Source organism: Thecamonas trahens, assembly GCF_000142905.1.
Source record: "Thecamonas trahens ATCC 50062 unplaced genomic scaffold supercont1.66, whole genome shotgun sequence".
Classification (NCBI taxonomy): Eukaryota; order Apusomonadida; family Apusomonadidae; genus Thecamonas; species Thecamonas trahens.
In genome coordinates this window covers 71,861-84,935 of record NW_013657614.1, presented here as the reverse complement: position 1 = coordinate 84,935, position 13,075 = coordinate 71,861, and the positions used below count along the sequence as shown (strand labels likewise).

General features: G+C 63.9%; 3 protein-coding genes across 3 annotated transcripts in view; 2 read left to right on the top strand and 1 right to left on the bottom strand.

The window, feature by feature from the left end:
- AMSG_10926 (uncharacterized protein) overlaps window positions 1-1,199 on the top strand; it is a gene marked incomplete at its 5' end in the record, with an annotated part of 2,223 nt that extends 1,024 nt beyond the window's left edge. Inside the window, one exon of the mRNA XM_013897652.1 lies at window positions 84-1,199. Coding sequence (XP_013753106.1) covers window positions 84-1,036 — 953 coding nt within the window. The 3' untranslated portion in view covers window positions 1,037-1,199. The remainder of the gene's footprint in view (window positions 1-83) is intronic.
- A 553-nt stretch (window positions 1,200-1,752) lies between these two features.
- AMSG_10925 (uncharacterized protein) lies at window positions 1,753-9,533 on the top strand (the record flags this gene model as incomplete). Its single annotated transcript, XM_013897651.1, has 2 exons — window positions 1,753-9,277; window positions 9,505-9,533. 2 exons carry the CDS (start codon window positions 1,753-1,755, stop codon window positions 9,531-9,533), a joined length of 7,554 nt encoding a protein of 2,517 aa, XP_013753105.1.
- A 69-nt stretch (window positions 9,534-9,602) lies between these two features.
- On the bottom strand, window positions 9,603-12,912 carry AMSG_12399 (uncharacterized protein; the record flags this gene model as incomplete). Its single annotated transcript, XM_013897678.1, has 3 exons — window positions 9,603-11,456; window positions 11,838-12,373; window positions 12,804-12,912. 3 exons carry the CDS (start codon window positions 12,910-12,912, stop codon window positions 9,603-9,605), a joined length of 2,499 nt encoding a protein of 832 aa, XP_013753132.1.
- Window positions 12,913-13,075: the final 163 nt, after the last annotated feature.

Here is a 13,075-nt window from a genome sequence, read left to right as displayed (position 1 = left end):
GAGCGACCACGATGGCGATGCGCTGCCGCTGACATGGGAGCGCGCGCACGCGCAGCCGCTGCCGCTGCTGCGGAGGGACGAAGAGGAAGCGCGCGCCGTCCGCGCCGCTGAGCGCAAGAAGCGCGAAGATGCCGAAGACGCTCAGTTCCGCGCCGTGGTGAACGCTGCGCGCGCCGCCGCGCGTCCGGCCTGTGTCCGCGACCCGTACGCGGTCATGGCGGGCGAAGCCGGCGCTGTCGACGATCTCGCCTCGCTCTCGTCGCTCACCCAGCGCCATGCCAACGTTCACGCCCAGCCGCGGCGTTTTGCCGACCTCATGCCGCTTCGCCGGCGGCTGCGCGTTCGCCGTCGCATCCGCTGCAACGGTTGCGAGCGCATTCTCATCCGGCCGGACATCTCGCCGTCGTCGGTCAAGTTCAAGATCCATCAGACCGCCCTCGAGTACCTACCGTGGGCCGAGCTTGCACAGCCGCTAGACCACGCCGGCTTGCTCGCGGCGCTCGCCAGCACACCGCCCCAGACTCCTGTCGTTGTCCGCCTCTCGCTGGCCAACCCGCTCGACGAGGTTGTGGGTGTGCGGCTCCTCCCGCTCGCTGGCGACCTGCCCGACGACATCGAGCTCTCGCCGTCGGGCCGGCTGCACGACCCGACATCACGGCTTCACTCGGCAGCCTTTCCGCCCACGCTCGACGCCACCTTTGCGGCAGGCGGCTCCACACACCTCGAGGCGCGCGTCGACCTCGCCGAGCTGGACATGTTTGATCCTGATGAGTCCGACTTGCGGACAGACGACACGCCCGAACTCATCGCCTCGCGCTCGCGCCACCGCGCTACCGTCCTCGTCCACCTCACTCCCCGGCTCGCAGCCGACTCGCTTGCCTACTCCAAGTTTGGCTTCCGCCTCGTCCTCACCCACGCCGGCACCGGCGCCACCCCGCTCACCCACCTTGTCACCTACTATGTCCACCTTCCCGGCGGCGATCCTTCCGCCGCCTCTCCCCTCCGCGTCGCTGTCTTTGACCACCAAGCCATGTGATATTGCCGTCGCAGCATCACGTCGAAGCGCACTGCGATGACTGCATCTGGCAGTGTGTCGCTCTCAAGTGGCGCGATTGCCAAACCGTGGCTGGTAGCTAGCCTGAGGCAGGACATCAGAGAGTACACCCCTTCCCTTGAAAAATCCATAAAATTGTTGTCCCGTAACCATGCAACGTTCACGTTGTCACCGCGCGGAAAGCCATTTCACGGCAACACACCGCTCACACACCTTCCTTCCTTCCCCCTCCTTCCTCTCACCGCCCCCCCCCCCACCCACACCCCACACACACTCTCTCTCTATCTCCATTCCCATGCCTCACTCCAGTATCACCCAGTTGCGTGTGCTGGTGGTGGCTGTGGCGGCTATGGTCGTCTTGTCGGTCGCCGTCTGCTCTGCCAGCGTACGTTGCCAAATTGACCGTCTGTGGCCAAAGTCCAGTTAATCCCCTCCAACCACCTGCCCGCTTTCTGCCCAGTCTCTGCTTCGGTGGCAATGGGGAAGTGTGTGTTCGTCTGTCTGTCTCTCTCTCTATGTGTGTGCGTGTGCGTGTGTGTGGCACCGGTACGCTGTCGAAGGAACTAATTGATGTGGGACCATTGCAAACGGGAATGATATGTGGCCCGATTTGCGCACGGGATCGATGTGCGGACGGGGTTGGGTCTCTGTATGGACGGCGACCCGCTTGAATCCAGTCGCCGACAACCCCTCCCGCCATGTATGGTGATCTGTTGACACCGGTGGTCTCTGCCAGCTTGTACTGGGAGGAGCGTGTGTTTGCCACTGCTGTCGACATCGACTGCGACGGCCGGACAGATCTCGGCATCCACAACAGCCGCGGCCTCTCGTTCATTCCCTCCGGCTCGCCTTACACCAGCGCTCCAAGCTCTGGCCCGCCCATCCCACCTGGTGCTGCGCCGCAGTACGATGTTGCCGAGCCGGCGGACCAGCTCGCAGGCTGCCTGACCCGGGAAATGGGGCCAGCTGCGCGTATGGGTGACGTCTTTGCGCAGCCGTGGTACAAGGCGCCCGGAGATGTCTCCGCCGTCGCGCTGCATGACGCATGGGCCGGCGATCTCAACAATGATACCGTCCCGGATGTCGTCATCTCACGCACCGAGGGCATCTTTACCATCCAGGGTGTCGCTTCTGGCCGCTGGCCGCTGGCCCGTCCGCCTCTCCCGGCCTTTGATCCCGCGTACGTGCTCTCCTCTGACCGTCAGGCCGTCTCTGTTTTTGACATCGATGTCGACGGTGACAACGACGTCGTCTGGTTCTCGGAGAGCAGCGATGCTGGAGGCGCTAGCGACCTCGTCTGGTTCGCCAACACTGGCAACGGCACCTTTGAGTTGCCCGCCCGTGTCATCGAGCCGTACGACTCGGCCGAGGGCTGGGTCTGCTCCCTCGACGTCGCAGACATCAATGCCGATGGCTTTGTCGACATTGTCTGGCTCACCGACAAGTCCGGCAACGTCTTTCTCAAGCACGGTACCGGACCGGGTACCTTTGGGCCCCGTATGCCTCTCACCCCCGCTTACGGCTGGGCTGGTTCACTCCACTTTATGGATTATGACTCGGACGGTGACCTCGATGTCTTGCTCCCGGCGCAGGACTCTGACGTAATCATGATCTACATCAATGACGCGGCTACGCCCACCTCCGACTTTGTGCCCGGGACCCCTGTCCTTGCTGCCTCGTATGACCGCATGCGCGATGCCACTGTAGGCGATGTCGACGCTGACGGCGACGACGACATCGTCTTCCTCCGCTCATACCCGAACCAAGTCGAGTACCTCCGCCACGATGCCGGCGCCACCTACTACCGCACCCAGGTCGCCATCACAGGCATGCCTGCACATGTCTACCGCGCACGCCTAGGTGACATCAATAATGACGGTTACCTCGATGTGTGCGGCGTCGGCAGCTACCTCTGGATCTTCTGCTCGCTCTACTCGACCTCAGTCTCAACCTTTCTCGACCCGCCGCTCGTTGTCGCCCAGCTCTACGACGTCTCCGCCACTACGTTTGAGATTGTCGACATGGACTCGGACGGCCTCCTCGATCTCGTTCTCGGTGCTGGGCCGCCAACCGGTAAGAACGCCGGTCGCGCCCTCTTCTACCTCCGCAACGATCCGCTGTACTCCAAGCGCTTCTCAGTCCGCCACCCTGTCGGTATCCTCGGGGACACGCTCGGCCAGAGCCAGCCCAACGCCATCGGCGACCTTGACGGCGATGGTGTGCCCGACTTTGTCGTCGCCTCCTCCCACGCCGCGCCTAGCGCGCTTTCGGTCTATGTCACCGCAGGCCCTGGAACCGCCAGCGGTGGCGCTGGGCTACCAGCCTACCCCAATGCCATCGCGCAGGTCCATGCCGATGACGCCCGCACCGTCTTTGTGCAGGATGTTGACGGAGACGGCGATTTCGACGTTCTCTCTCCGCTCGCCTCGGGTGACGTCGTCCTTCTCCGCAACACCCACGTCGAGACGTCGGCATCGCCAGGCGATCCGATTGCCTTTGCTCCTGCTCTTGTTGTCGGTCGCGCCCAGAGCGTCGGTGACATCCCGGTGGCCGCCACCTTTATCGCCCCCGATGGCGTTGGGGTTGTGTGGCAGCCGCTCTTTGGCGACAGTTACGTGTGGCTCTATCTCGGCATCGACTGGGTGACAACAACCGAGGTGGCCGCCACCAACCTGACCACAGCCGGCACCTGCGCCGGTGCGCTCACAGTCGTTGATCTGGACGGCGACACCTCGCGCGACGTTGTTCTCACTTCTGACCGCGATGTCATCGCCATTCTCGACATCCGCGGCGTCGGCCTTGCCAATCTCGACGCCGACGGTGGGCTTCGTATCGTGGTTGCCTCCATGGGAGCCGCTACCTTTTGCAATGCAAGGGCACAGCTCCAGGTTGCGCATCTCAACCCGGCCGACGACAGCCTGCTTGACCTCGTACTCGTTATCAACCATGAGATGGCCGTATTCTTTGGCCTCCCACCCACGCCATCCGACCCCGTCGTGTATACTTCGTACCGGCCGCTGCCCGACATTGGGCTGCCATCCGCCGTCGCCGACGGCTTTGCGCTCACCGACTACAACTCTGACGGCTACCTCGATGTCATGCTCAGCGTCGACACGCGCCTCGCCGCTGTGACCAATCTGGGATATCCCGCGGCAATGCGCGGCCAGATTGACGTCCACAACAATCGATATGGAAACTTCCGCTCGATGGTCGTTGGCGACTGGGACCATGACTCGCTTGTCGACCTTATTGTCTACAACAGCGATCAAACGCGCATCCACCTGTATACCGGAGGCGACGCGTTTATCAGCTACCCGGTCTTCAGCTTGGGCTTCCACGCAACTTGGATGGGCTCGGTCGACATCGACATGGACGGCCGCGAGGATCTGCTGATGGCAACCCAGTCGAGCGCCGGCTATCAGATGCGCTGGATCCCCAACTCGGGCACGCTCCCGTTCTTTGATCCTGCCCAGAATGTCATCATCGACGATGGGACCGGCGTATTCAAACTCGCTAACGACATTGGCGTCGCTCCCATCGACGCGGACATGTGGCCTGACCTTGTTGTTGTCGGCCAGCAGTCAGAGAATCTGGTATTTTTTCGCGGCAATCCCGACTCGTCGACGCGATTTGATCCGCCCTACGTCCTGGCTTCTTGGTCGTCGTCTTGCACCATGGAGCGGTTCATGCAGGTTGTCGATCTAACTGATGATGGCCTTTTTGACTTTGTTTTTGCCTGCTCAACCTCGGGCACCGTCGAGGCGTACATCTCAGGCGGGCCTGGTGGTAGCGGCGAGCCTTGGACGGTCTCGTATGTCGGAGCTATTGCCTCGACGGGCGCTTTTGCTGTGACCGGCCTCGAGCTCGTAGACATCAACAGCGACGGGCTGGTCGATGTGGTGCTCGTGAGCGATGCCGGAGCCAGCGCCATATCATATGCGATCAACATCGGCAGTGCGAGCTTGCCGTCCTTCTCACCGCTCCATCCATCGACCCTCACGGTGGACACAAGCACATTTGCGCCACAGCCCGAGGTTGCTGCGGCAGCAGCGACGCTTGCCATCCTCGACGCGAATATGGACGGCGCGCCTGACGTACTCGTTATGTCGAATGGCCGACGGCTGCTTGGCATCAACCAGTCACCGCTGCTTGCTGCTACCGAGTTCAACCACACCCATCCTGGTGTGGGCGCGGCGCTGTTTGCCTCGGTCGCCCGCCTGTACGACGACGTGGCGGATACGACATCTGATGCCAACAATATTGCTGTTGCCGACATAGACGGCGATGGGCTCCCGGACTGGCTGGCGGTACTGACAGGCGGGTCATACAAGAAGGTCATCTACTCGGGTATGGCCTCGATGTGGCGGCTCTCGCGGCCAGCGGCCACCTTTCGGGTTGACGTTGCCGGCTGCGGATACACGCTCGCTTGTGTGCTCCGCGAGGTCGTTCTTCGCGCCGGCTCGGGTCTCAACGACACGATTGTTCTTCCGGCTGGCCGCTACACTGGGTGTTGGAGCGAGCCGTACGTTGTTGGCAAGAGCGTCCGGCTCCGTGGCGAGGGTAACGTGGTCATTGACTGTACCCGTTCTCCCGACACGGACGTAGCGGCCGCGTCGACGCTGTTTAGGATCGAGAGCGCAGACGTGGAGCTGACGCTCGCAAACATGGTCATCACCGGCGCGGTTTCGGGTGAGAAACGGTTTGGCGGCGGCGCGTTCGAGGTCAACGCCGGCACGCTGCGGCTGGAGCATGTGCAGGTTGTTAACGCCACGGCGCTGACGGCGAGCCAGCTCTCGGTGGCGTCGCCGGTGGTCGGATTTGGCGGTGCAGTGCTGCTGCGCGGTGGCCGACTCGAGGCAGTCGACAGCGTGTTTGCGAGCAACACGGCCGAGCACTCTGGTGGCGCAGTGGCTGCGATCGGGACTGCGGTCGAGATCATGTTTGAGCGAGTGGCGTGTGTCGATCATGTTGCCGAGGTTGCCGGCGGTTGCGTCTTTCTCGAGTCGGCCGGCGGTGCATCGTCGCTCACGCTTCGCGGCTCCGAGCTGGCGCGCAACACAGCGGTGGGCACGTCGCCTGCGATCGCTTCTGCGCGCCGCGGCGGTGCGACGTCGGTGATTCTCCTTGCTGGGATCTGCAACGTGAGAGTCGATAGTGGCAGTGTGTTCGCCCACAATGCCGCGCGCGAAGCCGGCGGAGGCCTGTTTGTCCGCACCTCGAGTACTGCGCAGCTGTTCCTGTCCGGCAGTGACGCACTCATCGAGCACAACAGCGCCCGCGGCGGCAACGGCGGTGGTATCGGCCTGGTGGCGCTCGACGAGTCGTCTGTGGATGCCACGTTTGCCAGCGGTATGATCATTTCCAGCAACTCGGCCGCTGGCAGCGGCGGCGGGCTGGCTGCGTCTGCCGAGAGCCAGTCGGCGAGGTGCAGCGTGCAGAGCAGCGGCGGATTGGTTCTTGCCCACAATGTTGCCGACGTCCACGGCGGTGGCGGCTTTGCGACGGGTAGCGGAACCGAGTTTGATCTCACCGGCGCGGCCCTGGAGCGGAACTACGCGCGGAGGATAGGCGGCGGCGTGGCTGTTACCGGGACCGGCATCGCGCGCGTCAGCTCGGGCGTGATGCGGGGCAATTCGGCGGCATGGGGCGGTGCTGGCGGTGCCACGAGCATGAGCGAGTACCTTGTCATGCCGCTCGCCCGCAACGGGTTTGCGATCGAGTCGTCTAGCGCATCGCTGGAGGCGCTTCGTCTTGCAGACGACGAGGAGCTCAGCGCGCGGCATGGAGGCATCGGGTGCGGCGTGCGCGGAGAGCTGGCAATGAGCGATATGCAGCTCGACGGGAACGTGGCGGTGTATGGCTCGGTCGGGTTCGCTTGCGGATCGCCGGTCCGGGTCTCGGGCGGTGCGACGCAAGTGACGTTTGACACCAGTGCGCGAGTCGGTGACGTGGCGCCGGCATCGGGCCTCTTTTTTGCGTGCGTCACCGATGCCGGATACTGTGGTCGCGGGAGCGATGAGTGTTGCCTGGCGAGCGCGCCAGTCGAGCTGCTCGGTCTGCCGTGGATGTGGGCGGACGCCGCGAGCGTCCGCGCGCTCAACGACACACTGTCGGATGTGATGGCGAGCGTGGGGTACGGCCCGATGGTGGCGACGCCGCTGGTGCAGCTGGAGTGGGAGGCAGGCCTGCCGGAGACAGTGTCATCGGGTGCGCCATTGGGATCTGGAAGCGCCATCGTGCGCGGATACGACGGATTGGGTCAGACTGTTGTCGACCCGCAGCTCAACGTAGGGATGGGCTTTGTCAAGGCGAGCGACTCGGAGTCCTACGCGTTTGTGGGGACCGGGGTGCAGCAGCTCATTTCGAGCGCGAGCGTGTCGTTTGGTGGCGTCGGCATCGCGGCGCGAGTCGGAGCAGCAGTCGGCGTCCCGATCGAAGTGCGAATCGGGGTGAGCAAGTCTGCGGTGCCGTTGGCGGTGGTGCCCAACTCGGGTGTGTTTGGGAGCGTGGTGGTCCAGGCGTGTCTGCCAGGCTCTGGCGCGCTGCAGAAAGACGGATCGGGTGTACTTGAGTGTGCGCTCTGCACCGAGGGCTCGTTCTCGGCGGAGACGTCGCTTGAGCCATGCGAGGCGTGCCCATCGACGACGGTGCTGACTGGAACGGGTGCGGTCGAGTGCCTGACGTGCCCGGTGCTTGCGCAGGTTGTACCGGGCTTTCTGCCTGTGCCTGGCCAGCCAATCAACTGCACATGCATGCCCGGGGCCTGGTCTGTGAATGGCAACGACAATGTGGCGTGCGTCGAGTGCCCCGAAGGTGCATCGTGCGCAGGCGGGCGGGCGCAGCCGGTGGCGCGGCCGGGCTACTTTCCGACGGCCGATCCCGGGGTGTTCCTCGAGTGCCCGAACCGGGCAGCATGCCCCGGTGGCGCGCCTTTTGTGTGCGCCCAGGGCTACACCGGTCGGCTGTGCGGAGCGTGCGATCGCGGGTACTATGCGCTCGGCGGAACATGCTACAAGTGTGACAACCGGACACTCCCGTTGCTTGTGTTCTTTGTTGTAGTGGCTGTGGCGTTTGTGGGCCTTCTGGTGTGGCTCAACGCCAAGGAGGAGCTGAGCTATCGGTTTGCGGCAGCGATGATCGGGTTCAACTCTCTGCAGATCAGCGCGATGTACGGGCAGTTTGAGCTGCCGTGGCCGAACTTTGCGTCACAGTTTTTCAACGTGGTCTCGTTCTTCAACCTCAATCTGGATCTGAGCTCGCCAGAGTGTGCAACGTTTACCGACAACGTGTGGCTGCTCAAATGGTGGCTGACGGTGAGTCTTCCGCTACTGTTCTGCCTTCCGTTTGCAATTGTTTACTGCAGCGTGATGGTGAACAAGCACCACGTTGCGCCGCGGCTGGGGCGCGCAGTGGCGATTACGGGCGGTGCGCTGCGTGACGCGTGCCGGCGCGCGTACCTCCAGCTGATGGTGCTGCTGTACCTACCTCTGTCGGCGATGGCGATGAGCTATCTGCAGTGCCGGCGCGACAAGGACGGGCGGTGGGTGCTCGAGGCATCACCGTCGAAGAGCTGCTACGGGGTGTGGTACTGGAACTACTTTGGTCCTGCGGTTGTGTTCTGCCTCGGGTACGCGATCGGTATCCCGGGCGGGGTGTACCTGTTACTGACGCGTGTGCAGCGGCGGAGCGACCAGATCCTGTTTGGGCTGCGGTACGCATTCCTCGTAGGCCGATTCACAGCGCTCAACTATCGGTTCGAGGTGTGGATCATGGTTCGCAAGGTGAGCGTGGTGATGGCGATGACGTTTTTCCGGGCGCCGCTGGTCAAGGCGAACGTAGCGCTGTACGGCCTGGTCATCTCGCTTTGTCACCTCGTGCATGTCAAGCCGTACGCGTCGAACTTTCACAACCAGCTCGCGGTGGTGTGTCTCGCATCGTGCGTGAGCGTGCTGTGGGCCGGCACGTCTGCGGTGCCCGAGTTCCGCGACACGGTGGCGATCGGGGCGATCGCCGTCAACGTTGCGGCGATTGTGGTGGGCAACATCATTGACTTGGTGCTGATCTGGCGGCGGAACTCCGAGGCTGAGAAGCTGTTTGACGGGCAACAAGCCAGAGACGGCGAGCTGGGATTTGAAGGGCAGATCGACATGTTTGACGATACTGTGTCGGTGACGTACATTTGCGAGACGCTGGCGCCGAGTGCGCTCCCGGTGCAACATGTGGGTGGCAGCGAGATGAGACTAGACTCTGCGGGCATGATGATAGGCGTTTCTTCGGTTGGAGCGGGCTCGGACATCGTGCTCGACTCGGTGGTGTCGATCGAGACGCCCGCATCGACGCTGGTGCCACCCCCACCGGTGAGCACGGGGCCGTCGCCGTTTACCAGCTTGGGCGTGTCGCCGTTTGCGACCACCGTTGTGTCGGCTGGCGTCGCGTCGACGGTTTCGCAGCTCTCGAGCGGCGATGGCTCGAGCAGTAGCAGCAGCAGCAGCAGCAGCAGCAGTTAAACAGCGTCAAAAAGCGGGTGTATGTTTGTCGTGGGCGGCTGCTACTCGTGGCCGTCGTGCGACTCTGCGGCGAATGAGGACACGACTGTTCCGATGTGGACGATACGGTCGCCGGCGCGGGCGACCGGGTTTGTTGCACGGCCGATGATGATGCCGCGGCAGGGCGCGGGGACGCGGTGGACGATAGCGCCAAAGACAGAGCGAATGACAGCAATTTCCTCACCCTCCTCGACCCACTGGGTGAGACGTGGGTAGATGCGGAGCATGCCGCCGACTGGGGTGTAAATCCAGGAGGACTTGCCGCAGACGACGGTGTCGCGGTCGCCGTAAGAAACAATGGGAGCAGCGATAATAGAGTAGTAGGAGAGGATGTTGAAGATGCCGCGGCGGGCGTGTGAGACGAAGCGCGGCTGGAGGACGGAGCAGTCGCCGATTTCGACGGTGATGGCAGGGATGCCTTCGGCCATGGCGGCTGCGCGGAGCGAGCCGTCGGGCGAGGTGTTGTGGACGATGATCTGCGACTTTTGGAGCTGGGCGATGGCGGCGACCTCGTCGTTGTTCATGGAGGCGCGGACGTAGAGCGAGTTCTCGCGGCCCTGTGAGGCGGTGTGGAGGTCGATGAGGACCTCAAACTTTGCAATGATCTTCTGGAAGAGCCAGTAGACGTACTGCGCCTCGCAGTCGCCGTCAGGGCGGCCGGGGAAGCAGCGGTTGAGGTCCTTGCCGCGGAGGCCCATGCCGCGGGTGGACTCCTCGTAGCCGACGACGTTTGCGACGAGGACGCCGACGACGGTGCCACAAAGCTTTGCAGGGTTGAGGAGCGAGAAGACAGACTGGATGACCGGGATGCCGTTGACCTCGTTGCCATGGAGGGCAGCGGTGAGGCCAAGGATCTTGCCCGGCAGCTTGCCGCGGGCGACGAGGACGGGGACCTTGAGCGGAATACCGACGGCGGTGTCGATGATGCGGACCCAGATCTTATGTGTCTTGCCGAGGGCGAGTGAGTCGAGGTCGAGCTCGTCGACGACGACGGCGTCGACGGCGCGCCAGGCGAGGCCGGTGGGCACCGACGAGGACGCAGGGGTCGAGGCTGGCTCGGGCGAGGACTGGCGCGAGGGAGCGGCGACGAGGGCCTCGAGAAGCTTGACGCGGATGGTGTGGTCTGTGACGACGAGGGCGGAGATGGCAGTGTTGGTGTCGGCCTGCATGACCTCGATGGCGTGGACAACCTCGTGCGGGGTGCCGACAAGGGCCTCGTACGAGCGACAGAGGCGGGTGAGGGCCTCAGCATTGAGGTCGATAAACTCGTGGAGGCGGGCAGCAGTGTCGCCGACGGTGTTGTCACCGGCGAGCTCGTCGACGAGGGCGTCGTGGGCGCTGTCGTCGTCGACGGCCGGCTCTGTGCCGGCCTCGATACGCTCGAGAAGGAGCTTGCGCCGGGCAATAAAGGCGCGTAGGTCATCAAGATTGCCCTCGATGAAGCTAGCCACGGCCTTGCGCGAGGCCTCGAGATCTGCGATCCACCTGCGGAAGCTCTTTGTCTCGGGATCGATGTCGACGTCGTCCAGCTCGGGCATGACCTCCTCCAGATCTGCGCCGGCCGGATGCTCATCGGGCAGAGCGACTCGCTCGATGAGATTGAGCGGGAGCGGAGGATCGGAGGCGCCGGCTTCGGAGAGAGTGGCGGCTTCGACGGAAACAAGGGCGGCGAGCTTGCGGACCATGTCGGTGTAGGGGACATAGTGGTCAGCCCAGGGCTTGTGCTGGAGCGAGTGGTAGACCTTGGAGAAGCGGACAGGGCGGAAGGGCGCATCCAGCGCAAGCTCTTCCGTCGGCTTGGAGTGGAGGCCCACCACGCCAGTGTTCTCGGACGACTGCGGCGAGAGGAGCGACATCTTTAGCGCGAGCTTCGTGAAGTCGGGTGGTCAATGGCGAGTTCGTGCCGGTCCACGGCGGGCGAAACCACGACCTTTTTGTGGTGGCATGGCTCAATGCGGTCAAGATCAGTGGCAGAATGACCCTGGCGGGCTGGGCTGCCGGCTGGTGGCTGGCATCATTCATTATGGCTATTGATTGGTGTGTGTTGTGTGGGGAAGGGGGGGGGGGGGGGTGCTTACGTCGTCCTTCAGCACTACGAGCGTCGGTCATCCGTGGGCGCCGTTGGTGGGAGCCATCTCGGTGGGCCATTGTCATCCCGGTCCGCTTGTATGCGGTGGGTAGGCACGGCGAGACGGCGGGCCAGCGGGCGGGCGCAGGGAAGAGCCGCTTCAGCAGACCTCGGTGGAGAAGACAAACTCGCTGGCGTGGGCCTGGGCCTTGGCAGCGTTGGCCTCGTACAGGCCGGCGGCGTTGATGGCGTCGCCCTCGGAGGCCTTGCGAACAAACTGGGCCGGCGATCCGCCCCACACCTCACCAGCAGGCACGTGGGTGCCCGGCGCCACAGCAGCACCGTCCTGGATGACCGCACCCGAGCCGACGACTGCGCCCTCGCCGATCGAGGCCGATGAGCCGACGACGACCGAATCGCCGACGGAAGCGCCCGACACGACCGCGTTGGCACCGATGGTGGCAAAGTGGCCAACCGAGGCCGGCGTGTCGGCCGTGGACTGCAGCACCGCACCATCAAGCAGAGCCGACTTGAAGCCGAGCACCGCCGGATGCGCATCAGCCTCGATGGCCGCGTTGTACCACACCGACGCCCCGTCGTAGACGGCGACCTTGCCGGCCAGGGTAGCGTTCGGCGCCACAAACGAGCCCTCGGCCACAGCAGGCGCCACTTCGTCCAGCTCAACCTGCTGCATGTGCTTGTTCTCTGTCCGTCGTCACCCCATCCCACAACAAATGTGAGTCATCCCCATGCCCGATCAGAGCAGCCAGTTGCTCGGCCGAGTGGGCGAGCGGAGCCGAGCGCGGCGGGCGGCCGAGCGGGGCGCGACAAGGCCCGAGGTCGGGGCGGGGGGGGGAGCCCCCGTTACCGCTACCGGTCGCACCATCTCTGCCCCGACCAACCCAGTCTCACTAATAGCACTATTGCATTTGGTTCGCGTCGCACACCAAGAAGGAGTCTCTAAATCGGTCTGCTCCTCTCTCTATGGCCATGGCCAGGTCATGCCCGGGGTGGTGGTGACTGGCGGGTGGGATCCGGCGAATTTGGTTGGCCAGCCACCCCCCCTCCCTGGCCAGCCCCCAGGCATGGCCATGGACTACCTAACACCATGCAGATATGCAGATATCGCACGTACCAGTGTCAAAGAACTTGAGAGTGTTACCGCCCTTGGAGGTGGTGGCAACCAGAGTCGACGACAGGCGGGCGGTGTGGGTGGCCAGCGTAACGCGGGTGAGGCTCAGCATGGTCAGTCAGGTCAGCTGGCAGAGTGGAGTAGGTGGCGACAGAGGTGGGAGAGGGGGGGTGATGGGATTTTTTGTGGGTGGGCTGGGCGAGGGGGGGGGGGAGGGTGGGGCGGGGGGGCGGGAGGAGGAAGGGCCAGTCACATCGCATGAGATTGGAACGAAC